At 65.1% G+C, this 11,351-nt stretch overlaps 1 protein-coding gene across 1 annotated transcript; it reads right to left on the reverse strand.

Moving 5' to 3' along the window:
• Positions 1-3,044: 3,044 nt before the first annotated feature.
• On the reverse strand, positions 3,045-10,509 carry MYLK2 (myosin light chain kinase 2). Its single transcript, XM_085318378.1, has 11 exons — positions 9,905-10,509; positions 9,295-9,695; positions 8,141-8,246; positions 7,521-7,614; positions 7,178-7,287; positions 6,433-6,574; positions 5,637-5,707; positions 5,083-5,211; positions 4,389-4,541; positions 3,889-4,021; positions 3,045-3,236 (listed from the first exon to the last, which is right to left on the reverse strand). The coding sequence occupies exons 1-11, from the start codon at positions 10,507-10,509 to the stop codon at positions 3,156-3,158; spliced, it is 2,025 nt and encodes a 674-aa protein (XP_085174504.1). The 3' UTR covers positions 3,045-3,155.
• Between the last annotated feature and the right edge of the window lie 842 nt (positions 10,510-11,351).

Raw genomic sequence — 11,351 nt, forward strand, 5'->3', positions numbered from 1 at the left:
AGGGCAGCCCGGGCCACCCTGCGGCCGCCGAGACGCTCGGCTCCGCGGGGCCAGGCAGGAAGGAGACGTCACCGCCGCCGAGCGTAACTCGAACCAGATGGGGCCGCGCTGTTTTCCAGGACCGCAGGGTGGTCACCGACGGGAACCGGTCAAAGGCTGCCGGCAGGAAACGGGCCGGGAGGGAACTCCCTGGGCCGGGCAGCGGCGACGCCTCGGCGAAGCCCGCACGGGGCGGGGGGCCCCGGCGCAGAGGCTGCCGCCGCCAGCGCTGCCCCGTCCGTCTGTCCGGGCCCCCTCCCTGCGCTCCCCCGCAGCCCTCGGCCTCCAGTCGCTCGCCCCTCGCGGCCCACGGGACGGAGGTTCACCGCCCCCGAGCCAGCGCAGCCAGGCCAAAACGGGGCCAGGAACAGCGCCAAGCCCGGCGTCCCGGGGCTCCGGCCGCTCCTGCTGCTGCGGCAGCCCCGGAGCCACCCGTGCCAGGGGCGGCTCGGCCCCGAGGGCCAGCCGCTTGCCCCCACGGCACGCTGCGCCCACCGCGCCGCGCCGGAGGCTCGCCAGGCAGCCCGGCCCGGCGGCTCCCCGCATCCCGGCAGCCCCCCGGGGCCCCTCGCGCACGGCCTCTGCGGCCGGCCCGGCCCAGCGCCGGCACTCGCAGGCCCTCGGCCAGGTCAGGCAAGCGCTGTTTGCAGGTGGCCAGCTCAGGCGTGGTGCAAAGAGCCAGCAAAGCCCCTAGGAAGCGCTTGAGTAAGCGCACCGGAGCCCGATCCTCTCCTTCCCAGCTCTCTCTCGAGGCTGGAAAGCAGAGAGGAAGGAGCCTCCACGGGAAAGGCGGCTCCCGAGCAGCCTCTGGTCCCTTCCACGCGCCGCTCCAGCGCCCGCCGAGCCCTCCCGGCCGGGCCGCGCGCGGGCGAGCGCCGGGGAGGCAGCCGCCTGCCTGGGCAGTTTGCGCGGCTGGAACCGCTGGCCCCGTTCCGGAGGGCAGCGCTCCCTCGCCGTGCCTCGCCTTTCCGCTCGGCGGCTCCCGCGGGGGCCGGCGGCGCCCGCGGCCGGGGCCAGAGCTGCGCCAGCTCCGGGGAGCGCGGGCGAGGAGGGCGCGGGAAGCGCAGCAGGGCGCARGGCTCGCTGTCGGACCTGTACATTTATTTACACGAAGCTGCGAGCCCGGGCAGCTCTCCCGCGTGCAGCAGGGCACCGCCAGCCCGGGAGGGAGCCGGGGGCGCGGGAGGAGCCGGAGCCTGGTGCTGGTGGGCAGGGCGGCCCCGAGCTTCCTCCCTTCTCTGCACAGGGCCAAGTGCCCGGGGGGTTGCTGGCAGCCGCAGAGCGCACAGGCAGCCCCGGGGCACACAAGCAATCACTGCTCCGAGGACTCCTTCACGGCAAAAACCAAAGCTGAAGGGAAGGGGCGACCCTGGGACCCTGCGCCAACCCTCCTCTCCCCGCTCCGGGCAAGCTCTGGGGGCTCCCGTGCTCCAGCTCAACCACGCAGCGACGCCGGGCTTCGCGGGAGCCCCGCTGCCGGGGGGCGAGCGGGGACGGAGCGGGCGCCGCGGCGGGCGCCGGGCCGCTCCCCGCCCGCTCGCGGCCCCGCCGCCGCTCCAGCCGCCGGCCGGCAGTTCCTGTGCGTTGGTGGTCAGCGCTGAAGCAATCCTTCCAGGAGCGGGGGGAGCAGCGCCCAGATGGTCTGCATTAGGACGCCTCTCTCGCCGTTATCTCGCGGGGGACGGGCGAAGCAAAGGTTGTGTTTTTTCCCCTGCTGGCAGAGCAGAAGGGCAGGGAGGTTAGGAGGGAACACAAAGCCTCCTTCTTTGCTCGCTGGCTCCCAGCTGGGGACGCTCCTGGAATCCGCGCTCTGCACTTCCTCCCTTCCTGTGCGAGGAGCCCTCCCGGCGCGCGCAGGAACTCGGGCCCAGCTCCGGTTTCCGAGCTCCCGGCTCACCCGGCGGGGGAGGAGGTGCTTTGGCCCCGGCCCACACGCTAATTCGCCAGGGTGCAGGTCCACACCTGCCCCTCCGGCATCCCGCTTCCAGGGTGCAGCTCCCGGCCTGGCAGGTGGGACCATTCCCATCGCGCTCCGGCTGGGAGCAGAGCCAAACGCAAGAGAGATCGCCCGGGCACTCCTGGGTCCAACAAAAACTACCCCAGGGCAGGGCTGCAGCAGTTACAGGCTGAACGCACAAATCTTAGGTCCGAAGYAGTGACAAGCATGTAGAGCCAGTCCAGACAGGAGCGCTCAAATCATCGGACTGGCCTTTCCCTGCTGAGGTCATGGGAAAGAAACGCAAACGGAGCAGCGATGCTACAGCGCAGCGGAGTTTGCAGACCCCTGCATCAGGACCGGGCGCCTCAGAGGAGGGGGGATGCCCAGCAGCAACCGCAGAGCAGTGCTGGGCAACTGGCACAGGGGATCCCAAGCACCATTCAGCTGCACCTTACAGAGACACAGTGCGTTCAGGTGGGGAGGAGGCACAAAGGGGCCAGAAATCCAGAGCAGCTGTTCCGGAGACGAGATCTACAACTACCAGTAAGCGGTGGCCTCCCAGCCCTGGGGAGTCCGGACAGGAGCACGGGCTTTGCAGAAACACGGACAGCCTCGAGGCCCGGCGCTCCGGGAAGGGTCTGCCAGCGTTGCCAGCAATGGGGATCCCAGCTCAGCAATGCTGCCCCAGGGCAGGACGATCTCTACAGAGCAGCTCTGCAGCGGTAGGGTCTGGGGTAGAAACCCCACGGGGTCCTGGCCCCCAAGCAGTCACGCAGCAGCTCAGAGCCAGGGCAGGGCAAGAGTCTCAGAGGAGGGAGAGGATGCAGCAGAGCAAGACCCAAGGCAGTGGTTTCGTGGGAGGTGCAGAGCAGGGGTGCAGTGTGCATCTCACAGCAGCATGGGGTCCAGAGCAGCCACCTCACAGCAGCACGAGCTTCACATGTGCGCGGCACCAGGCTGTCTCTCTCCACAGCCTCTCACTCCTACCCCCAAGGTGGGAAGCAGGTAGGGTCTAAACCCAGCAGAGATCCTACTGCCATCCAGAAGCAAGAACTACGTGTCACTCTCCTGCACAGTCCCAGGACCAGGCTCTGCAGCACGCAAGCCCCTATTCCAAGTGGTTGCTCTTTGGCCTTGACTCACACGCTGCTCAGTCTCCTCCCAGGGGAGGCTGAGCTCAGACACCCAGTTCTGTCAGCGATCCCGAGCTGGTGATCTTCTTGAACCGGTTGGCAGCACATACACCGATGAAGTTTTTCTGTAAAAAGGAAGGAAGAGATGCTAGTCTGACAGCAAAGGCTGCAGATCTTGGGGCAGAAACAGACAGATTCTTAGAGCAGGTTCAGGAGCTGAGCTGCGGAGGTGGCAGCTCTTCCACCTAGTGAAGCTGCTTTGACCACATGAAATAAAGCCCTCACACGTCTGACAGCCACCCTGGCACCAGCTCAGCCCTGCCTCGCAGGAAGGAAGTGCGGGGTAGTGGGAAGGCACATGGTCACTGCCAGGGATGAGCCAGCCCCCAGCTCAGAGGGGCACAGCCCTGGAAGCATCCTCTTCACTCTGTCCTGGCACACTTCTGCCTCAAAAAGATGCCATTGGAATTTGTTTGGAGGGGGACAACCATGAAGGCATCTATGTCTAAGGGGAACCCACATTTGGAGCACCCAAGCAAGGTCAGGACCCATGGTGCTGTGGAGCCGTTTCTCCAGCCTCTGATGTCCCTAAACCCTTGCCCCACAGCTGCCAGCAGGACAGCAAGACAGACCCATGCTCCCCAAACACAGCCCTGCTGCCACGATGCACAGAGGCTGGCAGCGCCTCTCCACCAGCTCTCCCAGATGGTGCAGAGAGGGGAAGTGCTCAGCTGTCCTCCTGCCCCTCAGCCAGTTACTCACGGAGCCCCCACGCACCTTCCAGCGCCTCCGCATGACGTATTTCTTGAGCAGCACCTGGGACTTGAGGCGGCGGTTGCAGCGCTTGGCCTTTTCTGCCAGGTTGTTGAGCCACGGATGCTGCAGGCACTTGGCAGCGCTCATTCGGGCACTGAGGGCAAGAGGAAAGCGGGTCACCCTGTGCTCCTGCCCTGGGCACGGGGGCTGCCCTGACGGAGAGCTGGGATGAGCCTCCTGGCCCTGCACCCCCAGGGGCCACTTTCCCCCTAGACCAACCCCTTCTCCAGCTATCCATGAGCTCTAGGTCCCCAGAAACTTCCCGTGGTCAGGATCACCCTGGGCAACCGGTTTTCATTGCCCAGACCCCTAGAAGACATGCCCAGRTGTTTGAGGGACCTTGCTGGTCCCAGCATGGGTGCAGACAGCAGGTATTTGGTACGTATGGGCTGGTCGAAGTGAGCACACAGATCTGAGAACACCTGCCCTCAGCCCCACCACGACCTCTGCAAGCCTGAAACCTTTTTTCTTTGATAATGAGGTTTGAGACGAAGTCCTTGGCCTCTTCAGAAACACTCTCGAAGGTCTCTTCATCAAAGTACCAGCTGGCAGCCAGGACATTGTTGAGTGTCTCAGTGTCATTGTCACCCAAGAAGGGGGAGAGGCCACTGAGTCTAGGAGAGAGGAGAGGGCTGGGTGAGGTGCCAGGTGCCTTTGGGTTGGGGCGCTACACAGCCTGACTTCTCAGCCCCTTCCAAATTCCTCCTGTGCAAAASAAATCTTGATGTGGCTGTCTCACGCCTGCGGGTCAAGGGCCCTGCCCAGGCAGAGCAGCTGGCACCAGGAGAAAGGACACAGTGTCTGGCTGCTGGCACCTTGCTGCACTCCCACCCGCGGCGGCAGAGCCGAGCCATTTCCTGTCCGCACGCACGCACCCAGGCGCACCCCGGCACCCGGCCCCGCTCCTGGCTGCCCCCCTCCTGGCCTCCCAGCCCCGCAGCAAACAGCCCTGGACGCCCACCTGCTCACAGAGCAGCCCAGCACCGCCCCCCCAGCACCCTTCGCCAGCCCACCGAGCTGCAGGGTGTTCTGCAGCCCAGGGAGGTTTGGAGACTTGCTCCCTGCCGGGCAGCTGAGCAGCCCGAGCTCTGCCCCCGCGCCGCAGAAGGGCCCCCGCGCCGCAGAAGGGCCCCCGCCACACGCCCCCTCACGTACAGCATGTAAGTGATGACACCCATGCTCCACATATCCGTGGAATAGGAGACCTGCTCGTAGTTCACCACCTCAGGGGACAGGAACTCAGGGGTGCCGAAGTTCACTTTCAGCTTTTCCCGGGGGTTGTACCTGCAAGTCAAGGAGCCAAGTCAGCAGGAAGGCAGCAGGCTGTCCCTAAACCGCTGCCCCCACCAGCTACCCCCCATCCCTCCGGGAAAGGCCAAGGCTGCTCCCATCAGGCTCTCCACGCCTCTCCAACCCTCCTGGCTTGGCCTTGCTCCCTTCTGCGTCAGCCAGAGAYAGCCTGTTATTACAGTGCTCCCAACCGCTGTCCCCTGCGGTGCGCAGGCCATCTGGCAGTGCGACAGCCAAAGCCACTTGCAGACAGAAGTCTCCAGCACTCCTGGCCCCACCATGGCTTCTTCTTCCCCGCAGGGCTGGGGCAGTGCCCCACGTCCCACATGCCAGTGAGAGGGCAAGTAAGAGCAAAGAAAGGGAGTAGGAGGGGAAGGATAAAGAGAAACCGAGGAGAGAGGAAAAACAAGAACAGATACCTTCGAGCCAGCCCAAAGTCGATGATCTTCACCATGTGCCCAGTGGCAGCAACGCAGAGGATGTTTTCAGGCTGTAGGGACAGGGAGCCCCTTCATCAGAGCCCAGCTCCCCACCTGCTATAGCCCAGTGGAGACGGGGCATCCCCAGTACAGAGGATGCGCAGGGATTTGGTGGCCTGTGTGTCACAGGGTCCTGTAGAGGAACTGACGGGCAGGACAAGTGTCCCTGACCCGCAACCAGAGCAACCTTGATTTGCAGGAAACCCTCCCGCAGCTCCCTGCAAGGTCAGTGCTCTGGGGCTAGCTGGTGTCAGGGAGATGCTGCCCCAGCCTGGCCTGCCAGGTGCTGCAGGCCTCGGGCCAGCACGCAGAGCGGGGGGCAGGCTGCCCACAGGCGGTCTCTGTTTCAGTGGCTGCAAACAACAGCTGCCTCCCTCGCCTGCACCTTTGCACCCCCTTCCTCTCCCAGACTCTTAGGTGGAGGCCAGCCCCGGCAATTCTCCACAGAGACTGCAGGCTCTGCACTCAGACCACACAAAATGCCTTTCTGCACTGGCCTGTCCTTCCCCAGGCTGGGGACAGGGCTGCTGAGAAAAGCTGGGACCCCATGCAGAGCCCCTCTTGCAGGACACATCCAGATGCCCACATCCAGCCAGGACCAGCAAGYAGGTCCTGGAGCTCAGGAGCAGCTGCCGCTGGGGCAGGACCGTCCCTCTGCTCTCGGCCCTGGTGCCGAGCACCCTGGAGGAAGGCGGCGGTGGCTGCTTCCCAGGGCTGCCCAGCCCCAGCTCCGCACCTTGAGGTCGAGGTGGAGGACGCGCATGTGATGCATGAAGCGGATCCCCTCGCAGATCTGCCTCACAAACACCATGCAGTCCACTTCTGTCAGGTGGTAGTCATCGTCGATGATCCGCTCAAAGAGCTCGCCGCCCTCCACGCTGCACGAGGATGGACCGTGGTCACCCGGGCTCTCCCCACCCTCCGCCCCATGCAGGTCAGTCCCCCCCCCCCCAAACCAGCAGCGCTGTGAAGAGGCTCAAGGAGAAAGCAGGAGCCGGCACRRGCACAGCCAAAGTGGGGTGCCTGGGGTGCTGGGGCTGGATACCCCCTTCCCAGAGGGAGGGACAGAGTGGATCATTTTGGGACATCCCAGGTTCATGGAGCAGAGCTGGGCAGCACAGTCCCAGCCCTACCAGGTGCAAGTGGGCAGGGAGAGCGGGAGCTGYGCAGGAAGGTTGCCAGATAGGGACCTGAATCATGCCCTGCTCTGAGCACAGCTATAACTGCAGGAGATACCATCCTGGGCAAAGCACAGGCAGAGACCTGCCTCTGCCTGCGAGCAAGATGAGGCAGGAGCCCTAGAGGGGACAGGCAAGGCCTGGGGGAAATGTTCCCTGGGGCTTAGTGCTACCACTGGGCGAGATGGGCCAGCAGGTCTGCACCTACCTCCAGAGACAGCACAGAGCCTCCACAACGGTCCCCCTCGGGCGAGCATCAGGCCCAGCCCCTAGCCCGTGCCCCACCACCACTTCGGCACTCACAACTCCATGAAGAGGATGATTTCCCGGGGTGTCTCRATGGCATCGTAGAGCTGGATCAGGTTCCGGTGGTTCAGCTGGTTCATCACGTCGATCTCCAGCAGCACCATCTCCTGCAGAACGAGCCCCCCAGCAGCACAGGAGGTCCATCAGACCTCGGCCAAGCCACCGGCCCAAGGACAAGCCCTGTCTCAGCCCTGAGGCTAAACCAGCCACYGCACACACGCAAGGGCCAGATGCTGTCACACACCACCTCGTTCAYGCCAGCCTGTGGCAACGCAGGCAAGAGGAATCCCCCTAGGTAGAACATGTTCAGACACCCGCTCCCGCTGCACTTCAGTCACACCTTGTCCTTGGCACCCTGCTTCCGGATGACTTTGGCAGCCAGTTTGAGCCCTGTCTGTTTCTCTGTGCACGTGCGGACTTCACCAAACTTGCCCCTGTAGAGARGGAAAGGCAGATACCGTGGGTGGCTGCCCAGGCTCCCAGGGACCCTCAAACTGTTCCGACTCCCTACAGAAGGCTGGGGCAGCTAATCCTGTGTGCTGCCGACTTTCCGTAACRTGCTATTCTCCACTTCCCTTAGCGCCATCCTTCCCAGGGTGCAGGGGAGGACTCCAACACCCTCGCTCCACGGCTAGAGAAGTCCCATCAACCCAAGGCACTTCTCCTGAGAGGCAGGGCTCTGCCACTTGTCTGCCCCAGTCATCACTAGCCACCAGCTAGGACTCTCATCCTCAGTGCCAAGGGAGCCTAGCCTTGTACTGGGGCAAGGAAAATCGCTCCAAAACCAGGTGGAGGAGGGCTTCGGAAGGCTCTCCCACCCTCCGAGGGCCTTTTTACTTCCCAGAATCAAGAACATGGAGCTACTGCCAAGGTTGATGGCAGCTTAGTGGCAGGGCCAGGGGGGAAACTAAGATGTCCTGYACCTCAGCCCTCCCTGCAGCCCCAGGGCTCCCTTCTTACCCTCCCAGGATGTCCTTGGTGCTGAGGTTGAACTGGGTGCTCACATTGGCAGACCGCAGCGTGACGATGCGGTGTGCAAAGGGGGCAGGTGGTGGGGGGACGTCATCTGCGGAAAGAGAGCAGAGCTGAAGGGCGGCYGGGATCGCCAGGACAGCGGGGGACCCCAGGGCGCACCTGGGAGCGCCCCGGGCTCGGCGCTCGGCCCGTGCACGGAGGAAGGCTGGCACCTAGCGGCACAGCCCAGCCAGTGCTCAGCCCCAGCCCCGCACCACAGGGGCAGGATGCTGCCAGGCACCAAGCCTGGCCCTAAATCAGGGCCTCCCCTTGCCCGACAGCAGCTCCTCTGCTCTCACCCACGGGATCCTGCTGCGTGGCTACAGCCTGCTCCACGCTGCCCGCCTGCCGCGCTCGCCCTCTCCAGGCCACCACCTTCCGCTGTCACGCTCAGCCCCTCCCTGCGCATCACACCTGCCCCCGTCACAGGGCCCTCCTGCCCCCTCCGCGCCACCATCCTGCGTGGCAGCGAACCACCATCCTGCACATCACGCAGCCCCTCCGCGCTGCCCTGCTGTCCCGCACGCCGCGCTCGGCCCCGAGGACAGAGCCCCGGAGAGGTGCACCCTGCGCACCAGCCCCGGGCCGCCCCTTCCCCACGCGCCGTGCACACAGACGGTGGAAAACGGCTCTCGCAGGAGCCCCGCGAGCACCCTTTGCCCGAGAGCTTGGCACAGCCTGCCCTCCACGGCTGCTCCTGCGAGGACAGCGCAGGACAACAGGACATGCTGTCCCTTGCCACCCAGCCATGTGGTGGCTGTCACACCTGCTGCCACAGGGACAGGCTCTTCTTCCTCTCCAGCAGCCCTGAGCATCAAGAAGCGTGCCATGCTCTAGCTCGGAGAAGCCTGGGGAGTGGACACGACACATTTAGCCCTGTTTACAGTGAAACAGGAGCTCGAAGGCCGCTCAGTGGGCAGCAAGCCAAGACCACGAGCCAGTGTCCCAGGCGGGCAGCAGAGCCGGCAGGCAGGCAGAGCTGGCGTCAGACCCGGGGCTGCTAGCCTGCTGAGGGCGAGACGGCCGATCCCAGGGTGCCAGCACCCGCCAGACTGAGGGCGAGGTAGGGAACRCGCTTCTAGAAGGTGGCATTGCCTTACCCAGTATCTCGAAAGGGTCTTCCTTCCCAAAGTCAGGGGTGAGATAGGGGCTGGGTGGTGGCTCTGCCTCTGGCGAGGGGAGCTGCCCCTGGGGCTCGGGGCCCGGCTCCTCCGCGCCCCCGGGAGCAGAGGCAGGGGCCCCTGCAGGGCTTGCGTCCAAGCCAGCCTGGGGCTGTCCTGTAGTGCTGGCGGGCTCTAGCAAAGTCCTCTCCTCCTGGGTGCCAGTGCTCCCCGGGGCAGCGCCAGGCTCAGCTGCGGGGATGGGCTGTTCTGGAGCCTGCAGGTTTCCCAGGGCTGTCGGGGCAGGGCCAGGCTCCGTGGCAGGAGCTGCCGGAGTCTCTTTTGCCTCCGCTGCTGTTGTCTCCTCTGCTATCATCTCCATCGCAGCTGCCTCTGGCACCCTGAAAGCAGAAGGAGAAGGTAAAGCAGGTCCTGGCTGGGCCCAGCAGAGCCAAACTCCAGAGCAGCACCCAGCACCCACCTCTGCCCAGGGGACCCCAGGCACCAGGACAGGGGGAGCAGTGAGGGGAGGGAACCCCATCCTAGGAGGATGCCAACCGTCTGCACAGCCACTCTGGCAGGCAGGTTCCCAGGTGGACGAGCCACACACGGGTACCTTTGGCAGGAAGCTGGGCAGCTCAGGCTTTGCTGCAGAACGGGGCGCGCTGGCTTGGGGTCCTTCGGCTGCTTCTGGTTGTCAGCCTCTTTCTCCACCTTTCCTGCTTTCTTTCCTCCATCCTGAGCCTTTGCTGTAGCTGGGGCTTTCTCCACGTTTGCAGCTTTCTTCCCTCCATCCTGCACTTTTGCAGCACCTGGGGCTTTTTCCTTCGTAGGCTCTTCTTTTCCTCCATCCTTAGCCTGTGCTGCAGACAAGGCCATCCCCTCTGCGGGCCCTGCCTTCCCTCCACCCTGAGCCTCTGCAGCAGGCGAGGTCTTCTCTGGAGGCTCTGTCTTCCCTCCTTCAGGCTTTTCCAAAGCCACCTTCTTTCCGGGTTCTTCCTTCCCCCCATCCTGACCATCTACAGCAGCCAAGGACTTCTCCTTCGTGGGTTCTTCCTTCTTTCCACCATCCTGATCCTCTCTGGTAGCCGGAGCCTTGTCCGCTGCAGGCTCTGCTGGGGCAGGCTGGGCTGCACTGCCCCTCATTTCAGCGGGGGGCTTTCCGTCACCCCCCCCAGYGTCCGGAGCGCTGCCCGGCCTGCCGTCCTGCTCCATGGGGAGACTCCAGGGAGCCCTGCCGCCCCGGTGCGTTGCTCACGGCTTCAGCAAGGCTTCTGCAGGAGAGAGGAGAGAAGGTGACAGCTCCTCTGCACAGCTCTGCAGGGGCCCGGCTCACCTGCGTGCAGGGGGGTGCGTGAGGCTTTGAGCAGCGTTTCTGCACCCGTACCCCACGCCAGAGCCACGGCCCCCAAAGAGCCGTGGGCTGGCAGCAGGCCATGCCCCCTCTCCTGGCCGCCACGCTGGTGGCATCGAGCTGGGCCCCGCACAGCGGCTGATCCCTGCGCCGCCCCATCGCGCCCCGCTATCTGCTGTGCCGTGACGATCAACGCTCTGACACCAGCACCTGTCACTGCCATGGGGCCTCCAGGGGTGCAAACGGGCAGCGTGGCCACGGTGCAACCCCACACCAGGGCAGGAGAYGCTGGGCCTGGCCCCAGGCTGGCCCACGGGCGCCGGACGAGGCAAGTCCCCCAAGAGCCGCCGGTGGAGCAGAGCCCCGYGCCACCGCAGGGGCACAGGTCTAGCCCTGGCCTGCTCGGGGGCCCTGCGACCCCCCCAGCCCAGCAGCCCAGTGCCCCCACGCACGCCGGGCTTGCGCACCGCCAGGTCACTGCAGCTCCTGCCTGGGCTGCCCCTAGCCGAGGGGTGCAGGCAGCACCCGTCGGCGCCCATGCAGCACCCGCTGGCGCCCGTACCCTGGTGCAGGCTGCCAGGCCAGCAGCGTGAGCCACCACGCCGTCCGCTCCAGCCTCACGGCACCGCTCCTGTTCCTTCCCCGGCTCCCGCAGCCCTACCTCCTGCCCAGCCACCAGACAGGAATAAGCACCAGTCACAGT

This window comes from Rhea americana, unplaced genomic scaffold, assembly GCF_003343005.1.
Source record: "Rhea americana isolate MKP2758 unplaced genomic scaffold, rheAme1 scaffold_532, whole genome shotgun sequence".
NCBI lineage: Eukaryota > Metazoa > Chordata > Aves > Rheiformes > Rheidae > Rhea > Rhea americana.